General features: G+C 41.7%; 2 protein-coding genes across 5 annotated transcripts in view; both read right to left on the bottom strand.

Annotated features, from left to right (window-relative positions):
- Positions 1-14,745, bottom strand: part of LOC135244085 (uncharacterized) — a 149,916-nt gene that overhangs the window by 13,889 nt on the left and 121,282 nt on the right. Inside the window, exons 8-9 of the mRNA XM_064316284.1 lie at positions 4,598-5,308; positions 566-1,276 (exon numbers count right to left, since the gene is read on the bottom strand). Coding sequence (XP_064172354.1) covers positions 566-1,276; positions 4,598-5,308 — 1,422 coding nt within the window. The remainder of the gene's footprint in view (positions 1-565; positions 1,277-4,597; positions 5,309-14,745) is intronic.
- LOC135242973 (GTPase IMAP family member 4-like) overlaps positions 1-14,745 on the bottom strand; it is a 28,754-nt gene that overhangs the window by 11,675 nt on the left and 2,334 nt on the right. Inside the window, exon 2 of one of the 4 annotated variants that reach the window (XR_010326515.1) lies at positions 8,732-9,496. The exons of the other annotated variants lie outside the window; for them this stretch is intronic. The gene's annotated coding sequence lies outside the window, so the exon portion shown is untranslated. Of the gene's footprint in view, positions 1-8,731; positions 9,497-14,745 lie in introns of those variants that run through there. 4 annotated transcript variants of the gene reach the window in all.

The following is a 14,745-nucleotide window of genomic DNA, read 5'->3' as shown; positions in this document are numbered from 1 at the left end:
CAGTCAGAAGGATTATTTTTGTCTCATCAAGCAGTAGCAACCGTCTCAGTTCAACTGAGCGTCTGCATCCTGAACACACTCATGAAATGAGCTCCTGCTACTGCACAACTGAGGAGGTGAAAGAAGATGGCAGCTGGCTGCTCACACTTCAAAGAGAATGTGTGCTTCTCTGAAACCTGTTAAATCTGGGTGGCTGTAGAAATAAGACTGCATTATGAATAATACTGCATATTGCCAACAGTGAAAAAAATGAAAAAATGCAGTGAAAATGATTTTCAAACAAGGACTACAACCTTTCTATTTGGCCCTCATTAAAACAAAAATAAATTAAAGCATTCCACATTTTTAAATGTACAAATTGGCCTTTTTAAGAACCCACTCACACCTCAGTATGCAGCACAGGGGAAAGTCAGGAGAAAATGAAGACAGATATACACCTTTCTCTGGAGTAACACTTTTCATTAGTAAAACACCTCAGTGGAATATGATTCAAGACAGTAATGATTAATGTACATATTCTACTGAAATTCTTATAAAAATAATTTCAATAAATGAAAAAAAGTACCCTCAAAAAGTGCTCTGAGAGTTTTTCTGTGATTCTGAACCTTCATCATCCTCTGTTTCACTCGTTCTTCCACTGTCCTCCTCTTCTCTTCTGCCTCTTGTAAGAGCATTCTATCTATTTCATAGAGAGAGCCTCCATGCCCTGCCATCATCTCCTCTATCTTCTCCAGCAGCTCTGTGACCTGAGTCCCATCAGCCCTGTTCTCATTGTTGAGAACATGATACCTGTTCCCACATTTCTCTATGAGCTCTTGGAGGGCCCTCCCTTCAGTCTCAATGTGCTGCTCAATGGTTGTGTCTCCCAGCCAGTCTCCCCAGGTGAACAGCACTATAGTGTGTCTCCAGACTCTCTCACTGAGAAGCTCCAGGTGTTCCACTGCTGGTCTACTGTATGTATCTCTGAACGCTGAGCTAACATCAATGACCAGGATGAGAGCACAGGGTCCCGGGGGACACAGAGACACACTGCGCACAATCTCCTGCTTATCCAGCTCTGTGGTGTCCTTCACAGAATAATTATTCCACCAGCCTGGTGTGTCGACCACAGTGACCTGTCTCCCAGCTACTTCACCCTGTCTCTTCACACACTGTGCAGTTCTTATTCCAGACTCAAACTCCTCTCTGCCCAGGATGGTGTTTCCTGCTGAACTCTTCCCACTCCCTCTCCCTCCCAGCAGCACAATCCTCAGCTCTGAGAGATGGTCCTCCTCCCCTGTCAGAGAGAAAGAGAAGAATTTACTCCTCATCAGGAGTGTAACAGACATTCAGCTCTGAGATGAGCTACTCTTAATAGTGAAATTATATTTATTACTGAGGACATACGTCAGGTGGGATGTGATTTTAACCATCACGAACAAAATTGTGCCTGAGACGTTTGAACATATAGGTGTAATGTCTTAATCTGTTCAATGCATTTTACAGCCTGAAATGTCGGAACAAATTGCTTTTCATAATGTGATGGGAATATCTCAAGAATTTCAAATAATCACACCATATCTATGCCAAGAAGAGCATTGATATGGTTTTAATTACAAGAGTTTTATGGAGCTGCTGGGTGGCTCATCCTGATAATACACTGTTCCAGAGTGTGGATGCACCCCACAGTCTGCTATCAAACTCTGACTGTGCAGCGCAGGCTGTGCTGGCAGCTCCACAGGGCAGCATGTAATTAGCAGCAGCAGGGAGAGTTCAGTCAGCAGGATTATTTTTGTCTCATCAAGCAGTAGCAACCGTCTCAGTTCAACTGAGCGTCTGCATCCTGAACACACTCATGAAATGAGCTCCTGCTACTGCACAACTGAGGAGGTGAAAGAAGATGGCAGCTGGCTGCTCACACTTCAAAGAGAATGTGTGCTTCTCTGAAACCTGTTAAATCTGGGTGGCTGTAGAAATAAGACTGCATTATGAATAAAACTGCATATTGCCAAATGCGGAAAAAAATGAAAAAATGCAGTGAAAATGATTTTCAAACAAGGACTACAACCTTTCTGTTTGGCCTTCATTAAAACAAAAATAAATTAAAGCATTCCACATTTTTAAATGTACAAATTGGCCTTTTTAAGAACCCACTCACACCTCAGTATGCAGCACAGGGGAGTCAGGAGAAAATGAAGACAGATATACACCTTTCACTGGAGTAACACTTTTCATTAGTAAAACACCTCAGTGGAATATGATTCAAGACAGTAATGATTAATGTAAATATTCTACTGAAATTCCTATAAAAAATAATTTCAATAAATGAAAAAAACTTACCCTCAAAAAGTGCTCTGAGAGTTTTTCTCTGATTGTGAACCTTTGTCATCCTCTGTTTCATTTGTTCTCCCACTGCCCTCCTCTTCTCTTCCACCTCCTGTAAGAGCATTCTATCTACTTCATAGTGAGAGCCTCCATGCCCTGCCATCATCTCATCTATCTTCTCCAGCAGCTGTGTGACCTGAGTCCCATCAGCCCTGTTCTTATTGTTGAGAACATGATACCTGTTCCCACATTTCTCTATGAGCTCTTGGAGGGCCCTCCCTTCAGTCTCAATGTGCTGCTCAATGGTTGTGTCTCCCAGCCAGTCTCCCCTGGTGAACAGCACTATAGCGTGTCTCCAGACTCTCTCACTGAGAAGCTCCAGGTGTTCCACCACTGATCTTCTGTGTTCCTCTCTGAAGGCTGAGCTCACATCAATGACCAGGAAGAGAGCGCAGGGTCCCAGGGGACACAAAGACACACTGCGCACAATCTCCTGTTTATCCAGCTCTGCAGTGTTCTTCACAGAATATGTCACCCACCAGCCTGGTGTGTCGACCACAGTGACCTGTCTCCCAGCTACTTCACCCTGCCTCTTCACACACTGTGCAGTTCTTATTCCAGACTCAAACTCCTCTCTGCCCAGGATGGTGTTTCCTGCTGAACTCTTCCCACTCCGTCTCCCCCCCAGCAGCACAATCCTCAGCTCTGAGAGACGGTGCTCCTCCCCTGTCAGAGAGAAAGAGAACAATTTACTCCTCATCAGGAGTGTAACAGACATTCAGCTCTGAGTTGTGCTGCTGTCTGTAAGTTTGGAGCGGAGAGTATTAATAATGAAATGATATTCATCACTATGGGCATATGACAGGTGGGATTTGGGTTAAACCTTCATGAACAAAGTTGTGCATGGAACTTTTGCGCATATCAACAGAATGTCTTAATTTAATCAAAGCGTTTTACAGCCTGAAATTTCACAACATAATGCTTTCAATAATGTGATGGGAATATCTGAAGAATGAAAAATAATCACACAAAATCTATAGCAAGAACAACATTGCTATATTTTTAAGTGCATTAGTGTTATGGGGCTGCTGGGTGACTCATCCTGCTAAGACACTGTTCCATAGTGTGGATGCACCCCACAGTCTGCTATCAAACTCTGACTGTGCAGCGCAGGCTGTGGCTGGCAGCTCCACAGGGCAGCATGCAATTGGCAGCAGGGAGAGTTCAGTCAGCAGGATTTTCTGTCTCATCCAACACTATGAACCGCCTCAGTTCCACTGAACGTCTGCAGCCTAAACGCGCTCATGAAATCAGCTCCTGCTACTCAACAACTGTGGAGGGGAGAGAAATTGGCAGCTGACAGCCACACTTCAAAGGGAACGTGTGCTTCTCTGCACCCTGTTTAATCAGGGTGGCTGCAGTGATGACACTGGATTATGAATTACACTGGGAATTGCCAACAGGGAGAAAAATGAAAAAATGCAGTGAAAATGATTATATAAGGAATTATGACTGTGTCGCAGTCGGTCCGCCTGAGAGGCGGATTGGTCTCGGCTGCGCCGGCTGGTGGAGAGAGCACACGCACCTGGGCTGCGTTAGCTAATCAGCCCAGGTGCTTAAAGGTGTGCTGCTCTCCACAGTTCGGGGCCGAGACCGGGAGCTAACACAGAGAGCGCAGTTATGATTTATGTTTCGTTTAATTTTGAGCACTGGAAAGAAAGCATTCCTCAGCTGGGATGCTAGAGGAGCTGGACCTGGCCGGGAAGGCGGGTCGGCTGCAGAGCGGCGAACTGAAATAGCTGTCGCTCTGTTTTACTTTCTTTTGTCTTTGTTATTTTAGCTCGCTGTTTTAGTTCATTGTTTTTGCCCGGAACCCGTGAGGGGGAACGGTGAAGCGGTCTGTTAATTTTATTTCGTTTTTGTGTGTGTGCGCTCTCTCTCTCCATGCGACAGAAACGGTGTTCCTCGGCACTGCCGCATCTCTCTCCCCGGGGTGTCACATTGGCGTGGGACAGACTGCCTTCGATTTGGCACTCATTCATACAAAACTAAAATCAGGTATTCCACATCATCATATGTACAAAATGGCCTCTTTAAGCACTCACTCACACCTCAGTATGCAGCACAGGGGAAAGTCAGGAAAAAAGTAAACACAGATATACACCTTTCTCTGGAGTAACTCTTTTAATTGGTAAAACTCCTCAATAGAAAATAATTCAACGTAGTTATGATTCATGTAAATATTCCACTGTAATTCCTCTATATGTAAAGTCTATATATGAAAAATACTTACCCTCAAAAAGTGCTCTGAGAGTCTCTCTCTGCATCTGAACCTTCGTCATCCTCTGTTTCACTCGCTGTTCCACTGCACTCCTCTTCTCTTCCACCTCCTGTAAGAGCATTCTATCTATTTCATAGAGAGAGCCTCCATGCCCTGCCATCATCTCCTCTATCATCTCCAGCAGCTCTGTGACCTGAGTCCCATCAGCCCTGTTCTTATTGTTGAGAACATGATACCTGTTCCCACATTTCTCTATGAGCTCTTGGAGGGCCCTCCCTTCAGTCTCAATGTGCTGCTCAATGGTTGTGTCTCCCAGCCAGTCTCCCCAGGTGAACAGCACTACAGTGTGTCTCCAGACTCTGTCACTGAGAAGCTCCAGGTGTTCCACCGCTGATCTTCTGTGTTCCTCTCTGAAGGCTGAGCTCACATTAATGACCAGGAAGAGAGCGCAGGGTCCCGGGGGACACAGAGACACACTGCGCACAATCTCCTGTTTATCCAGCTCTGCAGTGTCATTCACAGAATATGTCTTCCACCAGCCTGGTGTGTCGACCACAGTGACCTGTCTCCCAGCTACTTCACCCTGTCTCTTCACACACTGTGCAGTTCTTACTCCAGACTCAAACTCCTCTCTGCCCAGGATGGTGTTTCCTGCTGAACTCTTTCCATTCCGTCTCCCCCCCAGCAGCACAATCCTCAGCTCTGAGAGATGGTGCTCCTCTCCTATCAGAGACAAAAGTTGAGTTAACAAACATCGCTTTTTGAGAAAATCAGCTGTTTGATTGATTTATATAATCCTTTAATCCTTTTCCTCTGTTCTGGTAAGTACGATAAGTATTGGTTGTAAAAAAGAAACAATCAAAAAGAAAAAATCAATTTCTACACACCATGATGAGAGGTCACAACACCAGCTGCCATGTCAGTCGCTCTGTCTTGGTCCATTAATTCTGTAAAATAGAATTATTTTAATGGCATTGTAACACACTTCTGGGTATGTACACCATATAGCTAGGTTTGGGAAGGAGCAATGGGAGTAGACAATGTACCATAAATGAATGGAGACGACACAATGTGTAAACTTTATAGAAAATTGTTCACTTTCGTGATATTAGAAAACAAAGTTTGTACCAACTTACAACTGTAACGAGTTTGCATCAATAAACTCGTTTTAAACAAAAGAAAATAATAAACAGGCCTATTTCACACCGTGTGCGTTTGTTTGAAAGTCTTTTTCCTCAGGTAAAAAAGACATACGGCCCTACGCCTCTGTCTGCAAGGTGCGTTTCAGAGCTAGCTAACAGAAATAGTATTTCAAAAGCCCCTTTAATTAATACTCTTAAACTAGAATCTGATATCTGTTATATTGAGACTGTGTCTGTTCCACGCATCTATGCCAAATGTAAAGCTAACCGTGGAATTGATGTGGATAACTTAATTGTCATTAAAACACGGCACGCTGCTATTATTCATAGTGAACCATCCTTAAAAATTGGACTATTAAATGTTAGATCACTCACTCCAAAAGCAGATCTTGTCAACGAATTGATAATAGACCATAATCTCAGTATATTATGTCTGACTGAAACTTGGCTAAGACCTGATGAATATGTTGCGATTAATGAAGCGTCTCCTGTGGGTTTCATAGGTACTCAGGTGTCACGTCCATCAGGCAGAGGGGGAGGCGTTGCAGCTATTTATCAGTCCTTATTGAGTCTAGCGCCTAAGCATGGATATATGTTCTCCTCTTTTGAAGTTCTTATTACTAACTGTGTACAGCCCGATCTAGCTAATAAAAGTGCTAGCGGGCAGTCCTTTTTTCTTGTGTCTGTTTACAGGCCACCTGGGCCTTATTCTGATTTCTTAAGGGAATTTGCTGAGTTTTTATCACACCTTGCAGTTTCAGCAGATAAGGTCATAATTGTTGGTGATTTCAACATACATGTGGATAAAAATGGTGACCCCCTAGGAACAGCTTTTGCCTCTATTATTGATTCCATTGGTTTTGTACAGAATGTTTGTGAGCCTACTCACTACCATGGCCATACCTTAGACTTAGTTTTGTCCCATGGTATTAGTGTGGTAAATCTTACCATCGCACCTCATAACCCTATACTATCAGATCATTTCCTTATTACGTTCAATATTAAGGCATCAAATCCTCCTGTATCAGAGCCTAGACATTACTACAGCCGCTCAGTGAACCCTGAGGTTATTCCAAAGTTTTTAAATATGCTTCCGGAGTCATTCCTCTCCACAGAAGAAAAGGCTGATGAAAATGCTGACGAAGCCGCTTTGGACCAACTGACTAACCAGCTAACCCTTACCCTCAGGAACACTCTTGATGTTGTTGCCCCCCTTAAAAGAAGAAACCCTAGTCAGAAAAAGCACACTCCATGGTATAACGATACCACCCGGGCCCTGAAGCAGTCTACTAGAAAATTAGAGCGAAAATGGCAGTCAACAAGTATTTCATCTTGCATGGAAAAACAGCTTTCTTCAGTATAAGCAAGCTCTTGCTTCTGCTAGATCTGCCTTTTTCTCAAAACTTATTGAACAAAATAGACATAACCCAAAATTTCTATTTAGCACTGTGGATAAATTAACTAAAAAACAATCATCAGAGTTTTCATCTTATCCCTCCAATCTTAGCAGCAATGACTTCATGAACTTCTTCGATCAGAAAATTGAGGCTATTAGAGACCAGATTTCCAAATTGTCTCCATCATGCACTATTTCTGTTCATGTTAATAAACAGCCCCGCACCTGGTTACAAGAAGATTCACAGACAGCAGTACTAAGCTGTTTTACGCCCATTAGCATGGTTGAGTTATCTGAATTAGTTATGTCTTCAAAACCGACGACCTGTATACTCGATCCTATTCCTTCAAACTGGATTAAAGAACTATTTCCAGTACTAGGCCAGCATATACTAAAAATCGTTAACACATCCCTAGTCACAGGATACGTACCTGAGTCACTAAAAATGGCAGTCATTAAGCCATTATTGAAGAAACCAAACCTAGAACCCGATAAATTGGAAAATTATAGACCTATTTCAAACCTTCCATTTCTATCAAAATTATTGGAGAAAACTGTTGCTAAGCAACTAAGTGCATACCTTAGCTCTAACGGTATCCATGAAGTATTCCAATCTGGGTTTAGACCCCACCACAGCACAGAAACCGCACTTATCAAGGTTACAAATGATTTACTACTGTCAGCCGACCGTAACTCTGTGTCGGTTCTTGTGCTCCTCGACCTGAGTGCAGCTTTTGACACAATTGATCATGGAATTCTACTGGACAGACTCCAGGCCTGTGTTGGACTTCATGGACAGGCACTCACATGGTTTGGATCATACCTATGTGACAGGAAACAGTTTGTCAAATTAAAAGAAGAAGAGTCCAGCTCCTCAATAATGAAATACGGTATTCCACAAGGATCAGTACTAGGACCAGTACTCTTCTCGCTATATATGCTACCACTTGGCAATATTATCCGGGCACATGGCGTAGAGTTCCACTGTTATGCGGACGATACCCAGATTTATATTTCAATGAAACCTGGCGAAGCACTGCCGCTTTCACGGTTAGAGGCCTGTATCGTAGATATCAAGGTTTGGATGCTTTCAAATTTTCTGCTCCTAAATTCAGAAAAGACTGAAATGTTGGTTTTAGGTCCCAAAATATTAAGGGAGAAATTGTCTACTCTCACCTTAAACTGTGATGGTTGTTTGGCTGAACCTAATATGGTCGTTAAAGACCTTGGTGTCACCATTGATCCTGATCTATCTTTTGACACCCATATAAAAAACATATCCAGAATTGCCTTCTTTCAGCTGTGCAACATAGCTAAAATTAGACATTTCCTGTCAGTCGGGGATGCTGAAAAATTGATCCATGCGTTTGTTACGTCTAGGTTAGACTACTGTAACGCCCTGCTTTCTGGCTGCCCTAATAACTCGTTAAAGAGTCTCCAGCTTGTGCAGAATGCAGCTGCTCGTATCTTGAGCAGAACTAAGAAGTATGAGCACATTACACCAGTACTAGCGTCGCTTCACTGACTACCCATTAAGCATAGGATAGACTTCAAGGTTTTGCTCCTGACTTTTAAAGCTCTGCATGGATGTACACCTGTGTACATATTGAACCTGCTCCTACCTTATAAGCCCACAAGGTCACTCCGATCTCAAGACGCAGGCTACTTGGTAGTCCCAAGAATTTCCAAGAACCTAAAAGGTGGTAGGGCTTTCTCCTACAGGGCCCCACTACTGTGGAACCAGCTTCCAAAATTTATAAAGGAGTCAGACACAGTCTCAATATTTAAATCTAGATTAAAAACGCACCTCTATGCTCAGGCTTACAATCAGTTGTAGTCTGGAGACAGGGTGCGAGAAGCCTGTAGTCATAGAGCTTTGTAGGTGGCAATCCTTTCCTTACTGTCACCTGTCAATCAGCTGTGACCCGACTTTACATGGGCTGGCTCTTGATAGGCGGGTATGGTTGTCTACCCCTCATGATTGCATGGGCTCTCCATCCCTGTCCTAGTAGATATGCAGCCATATTCTACTCCTGGAGGGGTCCTCCCAATACATTTCACTGGCACTTTACTCACTGTCTGTTATATTGCAAATTCCCTAATTGCCGTCTCTACCCTCTTCCCCACGCTGCCGGCGGGGCTCTTGCCCCAACCCAAGTTCAGTCTTTCCGGCAGATGATGTTTCTGTCCTCTGCGTTTGGTTGTCAATGAAGATCAAGCTGGGTGGCTCGCCATCACTAATTGTTGTTCAGCCAGAGACTGATTTCTTTGACGCTGCACTCCCTTCCCTCCTCAGAAGATTGGGTCATCACAATCACAGGATCACAAAGACACCAGGGTCCCCAAAAGTCCGGGATCTCCAAAAGACCTGACCTGTATTATGAAAAAGGGCGTACAGTCTTCTGTTGTATGCAACATAATACTAGGGTAATAACATTATAGGCCCTTTATATGTTATACTCTTTTTACTGTACAGTATAATATTCAACTGTACAATATAATATTCAACTGTAGTGTCAAAAATATGTTTTCTGAAAGATCGCCAAAACAGGTTTGACCTCCCTATAGCTAGCTGAGTGATAAGTAAAAAAGCTAATCTTATTATAGCTCTGTTACATTAGTAATCTTCGCGTCTCACATTGCGAATCCTCATTTTTTAAGCTGTTCATCTCTCGGAAAGAGATTAAAACTTATGGAGAAGTTGAACCTTCCGTACATTGTGCATTGCGGAATACAGCAATGATTGTTATTTATGTTCTCTTATTTTTTTGGAACTTGAAAGGTTTTGAAAAGACAATTTTCAGACTTATCCTAATTAATTGAATTAATGAATCATACATTTTATTCAATTTATTGACTTGAAACAATTGAGGAAATATTGGGTACCATTGCTTTGGAATACAGTTTATTTAATTTTGGTGAGGCAAGATAGCCTATATTGTTTGTAGTACAGTAACTTTGCATCATTTTGATATCAATACTTTTAATGGCAGGCCTAGATTTTGCCAGTTTGAATGAATGAGTTATAGACAGTGTAGGCTATGTCTTGTTTGTGAGTAACTTGGCATTTTTGTACGTTGAAAACGTGTTTTTTTTATGAGATATCATTTCTTTTTGCATTTTAAAAAGCGTTTTATTATGAGAGTGAGAAATGCGAAGTGACCCTGTAAGAAACGGTCGTGGATTATGGCTATCCTTGTGTGAATTTGTACAGTCTGATGAGTGTGTACCGTTGAGCACTTTCGCTTTGCTATACAGCCTATGTAAAACAGTGGCTGTGACAAAGAGTGCGGTGGCGTAAGTATAAACGCATGAGAAACTCAGCTGAAAAATGCCCAGCGTATGTACTCACGGATTTGACGGCCATCGAGCCTTGATTGACAAAATTATCAGCAAGCTCACAGAATTAGAGCTCCCGAGGTCGCAACTTGTGTACTCTTCTGTCCTGCTCCATTTTCTGTTATTTCGTCGGGATGCACTTTTAGTGTTTGTAAGGTTTATAAGGCATTTTGATTGGCTTATCTGCAGGTAGGAGTCTTCTTCGCTGTTTTAAAATTCGCTGTAAAATGTCCAATAGGGAGACATTTTGTTTGTGGGATAGGCGGCAGGAAGAAGAAGAAGGAAAAAACGCAAAATCCCCTTAGTTTGGGGCTTTATTGTGTGGACATGTGAAGATGTTTATGAATTCTGTCTGTTGAAATGGGGTGAGAATGTACAGAATTTAATGTTTTTAAGGGCTGAGTGTCTGTGGCTGTTGTGGTTATTTCTGTGGGGAACCCTGAAAAGTGCCAAACTCTCGGTGCTGTATAGGTATGGGGCATGCCGCCCCACCAAGGCATAACTTAAAAACACGTTTTCAACATACAAAAATGCCAAGTTACTCACAATGCTACCCAATGTTTCCTAAATTGTTTCAAGTCATTTGGCCCTGTGTTTTTTAATCTTACCATCAAACAATGTCGTCATTCAAATTTGACTGTTCTGTATCGCATTTTGTATCTGTATTTTTCTCTAACAGAAATGATTCATGTCATTAAAAGTAATTAAGCTCCGTTTTTACAATGCACAAATAAGCATTATAACATGGTTCATGAAGAACTCACTGTACCGTAGCTAAGTAACCATGTGAACAATATAGCCTGCGGCCAGCATACAAGGTAGTTATCTTACTAACCAGTGTAGCCAAAATTACCTTACAACAATCTCGTGTATAAGCATGTCAACAGGAATTCGTACACATAGTACAACTATTGAAAATTTATGCTTCGTACGGTCTTACCTGCAAATAAAATATAAAAGCTTCTAGCTGACCACATACGCAGACACTCGCTCTCAGCTCGCTTAGCTTGTTGCTAGTATTCCAGCAAAGCTTACTACCAAGCAAGACGTCCTGTGCCCGCGAATCTCACACTGACTGGAGGCCACTGCCATCTACTGGCATCAGCTGGTATCGCAGTAGCTAACAGAGGGACAGGAAGATTCTTGCAGTAATATGTATCTCATGAAGAACACGTTTTCAACGTACAGGAATGCCAAGTTACTCACATACAAGGTAGCTAACGTCAACCCCTTAGCGCACATGCCAAATCTGGCATTTTTAAAGCATATTTAAAGCTTTATAACTCCAGATGTGAACACTACATTACAGGCATTTAGCAGACGCTCTTATCCAGAGCGACTTACACAACTTTTACATAGCATTTTACATTGTATCCATTTATACAGCTGGATATATACTGGAGCAATTTCGGTTAAGTACCTTGCTCAAGCGTACAACGGCAGTGTCCTACCCGGGAATCGAACCTGTGACCTTTCAGTTACAAGCCCAGTTCCTTACCCACTGTGCTAGCCTCTACAGAGACTTGAAAAATGGCTTAAATGAAGCAAGACATTTTACAATACTAACTTAGATTAGTTTATATTCATAATCTTGGAAGCAATAAAGTGCTACAAATGCAATTGTCTAGGCAAAAAATCAAAAATGAATTTTCTCTTTTTTAGTTTGCAATGAAATACTGAGAGATTGCATATAGACAGCAGGTTAAACTATACATGTCCTGGATCAAAAACTTCTTGACCACAATTCATAAAATCTAACGGTGGTTATGTAGAACTACTAAAGATCTATGAAGCAAAAACTAAGCAGTGTGCCCAGCGTCTGCAAATCTATCCAAAATGTCTAAATTATACATTGCTGTAAATCACAACATATTCACGTATTTCACTACAAATCAACTGTTTTGACTCAAGAAACTCACCGTTGCATCATTTTCAAGTGGGAATTACAAGCTTTCCGTCAGTACAGTGGTCTAAAATATGTAGGGGTCCAGAAACATATCCAAAATCTCTCCAAAAATGAATAAAATGCTTTTTGTAAATTATAAAGCATATAAATAAGCCCCTTATGAAGGTTTAAGATGAAACATTGATATCAGATTAAAAAATAATGCAAAAACATTGTCACACAATGCGGCACAGTACCTAAATGTGTAATAATTAACTCTCGTATGCACTGTATTTCTGTACTCTGTACTCTCGTAAGTTTTCTTGTATGAGGATGGGACAACATGAAAACAATTTTCTACCGTCCACCACATTTGGCAATGTTCCAACTCTCACGTCATCACTGTTGCATGCATCACAAAAACTACTAAACTACCAACAAACGCTTACATTACAGTGTGAAATATCCTCATTATAAAATACCACTAACCTATTTAAAGACACTCAATTTCAAAAATAACGTATAACCAAAATATTTTGAGCAGTAATACTTACATAGCGATGATGAAACCTTATCTGTGTTCAGTAGACAGAGACAGTAAATGATGTCAGCTAGGTCTATCAGCAAACATATGGCTTAGCTATGCTCAGAAGTCCTCAATAATAATAGTATTTTCCAAGAAACTACAAAAAAACGTTGATAACGTTTCATCAGGTGCAGTGTCTTTTACTATTATTGGGGCGATATAGCTCAGGAGGTAAGACCGATTGTCTGGCAGTCGGAGGGTTGTCGGTTCAAACCCCGCCCTGGGCATGTCGAAGTGTCCTTGAGCAAGACACCGAACCCCTAACCTCTAACTGCTCTGGCGAATGAGAGGCATCAATTGTAAAGCGCTTTGGATAAAAGCGCTATATAAATGCAGTCCATTTACCATTTACCATTACTATTACCACAGAGAGAATGCATAAGTGAATGCGATGATGAGAAAACCTTCGGTTACGCTGAGCTATAAAACGCTATTCCAAAAGAAAAATTAGACATGTTGTACGTTAGAATGCTTATACTGTCACCTACTGAATAAATGAATTGTCCATCAAGCCAGACTGTACTAAAAAGGGCAACAACGCCGTAAACAACACGTGTGGTATTACGCACAGCTATTTTGGAAGGTACCCAGGCGTCACAAATGCGCGTATATTTCACAAACGGATTGTCCAAGACAATATATGACCACTCAGTCTCAAAAGGGACATCTCTATGCATAAAACCAATAGTAAGGTTGTACATTTATTCAATATTTAGTCCCAGATATTCACTGTAGAATGCCATGGTATAATTTTTTAAAACTTTGTCTTGTTTATTTCGTTATTCAGTGAGCAGCGTTTTCACTGCTGTATTGGCATATCTTAGGGCTATTGTCGGGTTTATCTTGTTGCTATGACGGAATACGATTTTTGAGTAGTTAAAATTTTTATGAATGCCCAGATAGACAGTATTGTCCATTATGTCATGGGTGGGGGGCGTAGTTGCAGATGAGACTGCAGGGAGGGGGTGCTAGTTAAATGAACGACCAGAGTGACAATGGTGGTGCTGCGAAACTCCATATTTAGCATAGCTGTCTTGTATCGTCTACTAATGAAACTAAAACAAAGCGTCTCATACTTTGGTTTCAGAAGCAATGAATGTCTGAGTTGAACAATCTAGGCACGCCGGCGTGCCGACCACTAGGTGTGTGCTAAGAGGTTAAACACTGTGAAAATGCTGATAGGCGGAACTGACCCGGAAAGATTTTACAGATGCAAAAGCAATAGTTGAAATGTTGTATTTTTAGTTAGCCAGCAAGCCAGTGTAATGAGTTAGAGATTTGCTTCAGTCAGAGGGGGAGACTAAACCCGAGTATGTCAGTCCTGAAAACAGTTGCAAAAGGCAACGGCACTACCCAGTGAGCGAGTGAAGTAGACGTCAGAGCTGCAAAGTTTTAAATCTTCGCACTTGTATATATGTTGATTTTGTTTTTGTATCTGATGTCTTCATTGGTTGTTGTACATAAAATTACCAATGGGGAGACATTCTTTGTGGGCTAGGAGCATTTGTGGCAGGAAAAATAAGAAGAAGAACACAAAATACCCTTAGTTTGGGGCTTTATTGTGTGGACGTGTGAAGTTGTTAATGAATTCTGTTGAAATGGGGTCAAAGTGTACAGATATTCATGTTTTTAAGGGATGAGTGTATGTGTTGTTGCGGTTATTTCTGTGGGGAAGCCTGAAAAGTGCCAAGCTCTGTGCTGTATAGGTATGGGGCATGCCCAGCCAAGGCGTAACTTGGCGAGATGGCATAGGCTATCTGCCATCCCAATCACAATGCCTCCTTCACACTAAAGAGTGGATATGTTAGCAAG

Source organism: Anguilla rostrata, chromosome 17 (genome assembly GCF_018555375.3).
Source record: "Anguilla rostrata isolate EN2019 chromosome 17, ASM1855537v3, whole genome shotgun sequence".
NCBI lineage: Eukaryota > Metazoa > Chordata > Actinopteri > Anguilliformes > Anguillidae > Anguilla > Anguilla rostrata.
The sequence above is the reverse complement of the archived record's forward strand: the minus strand, read 5'-3'. Positions and strand labels throughout refer to the sequence as shown.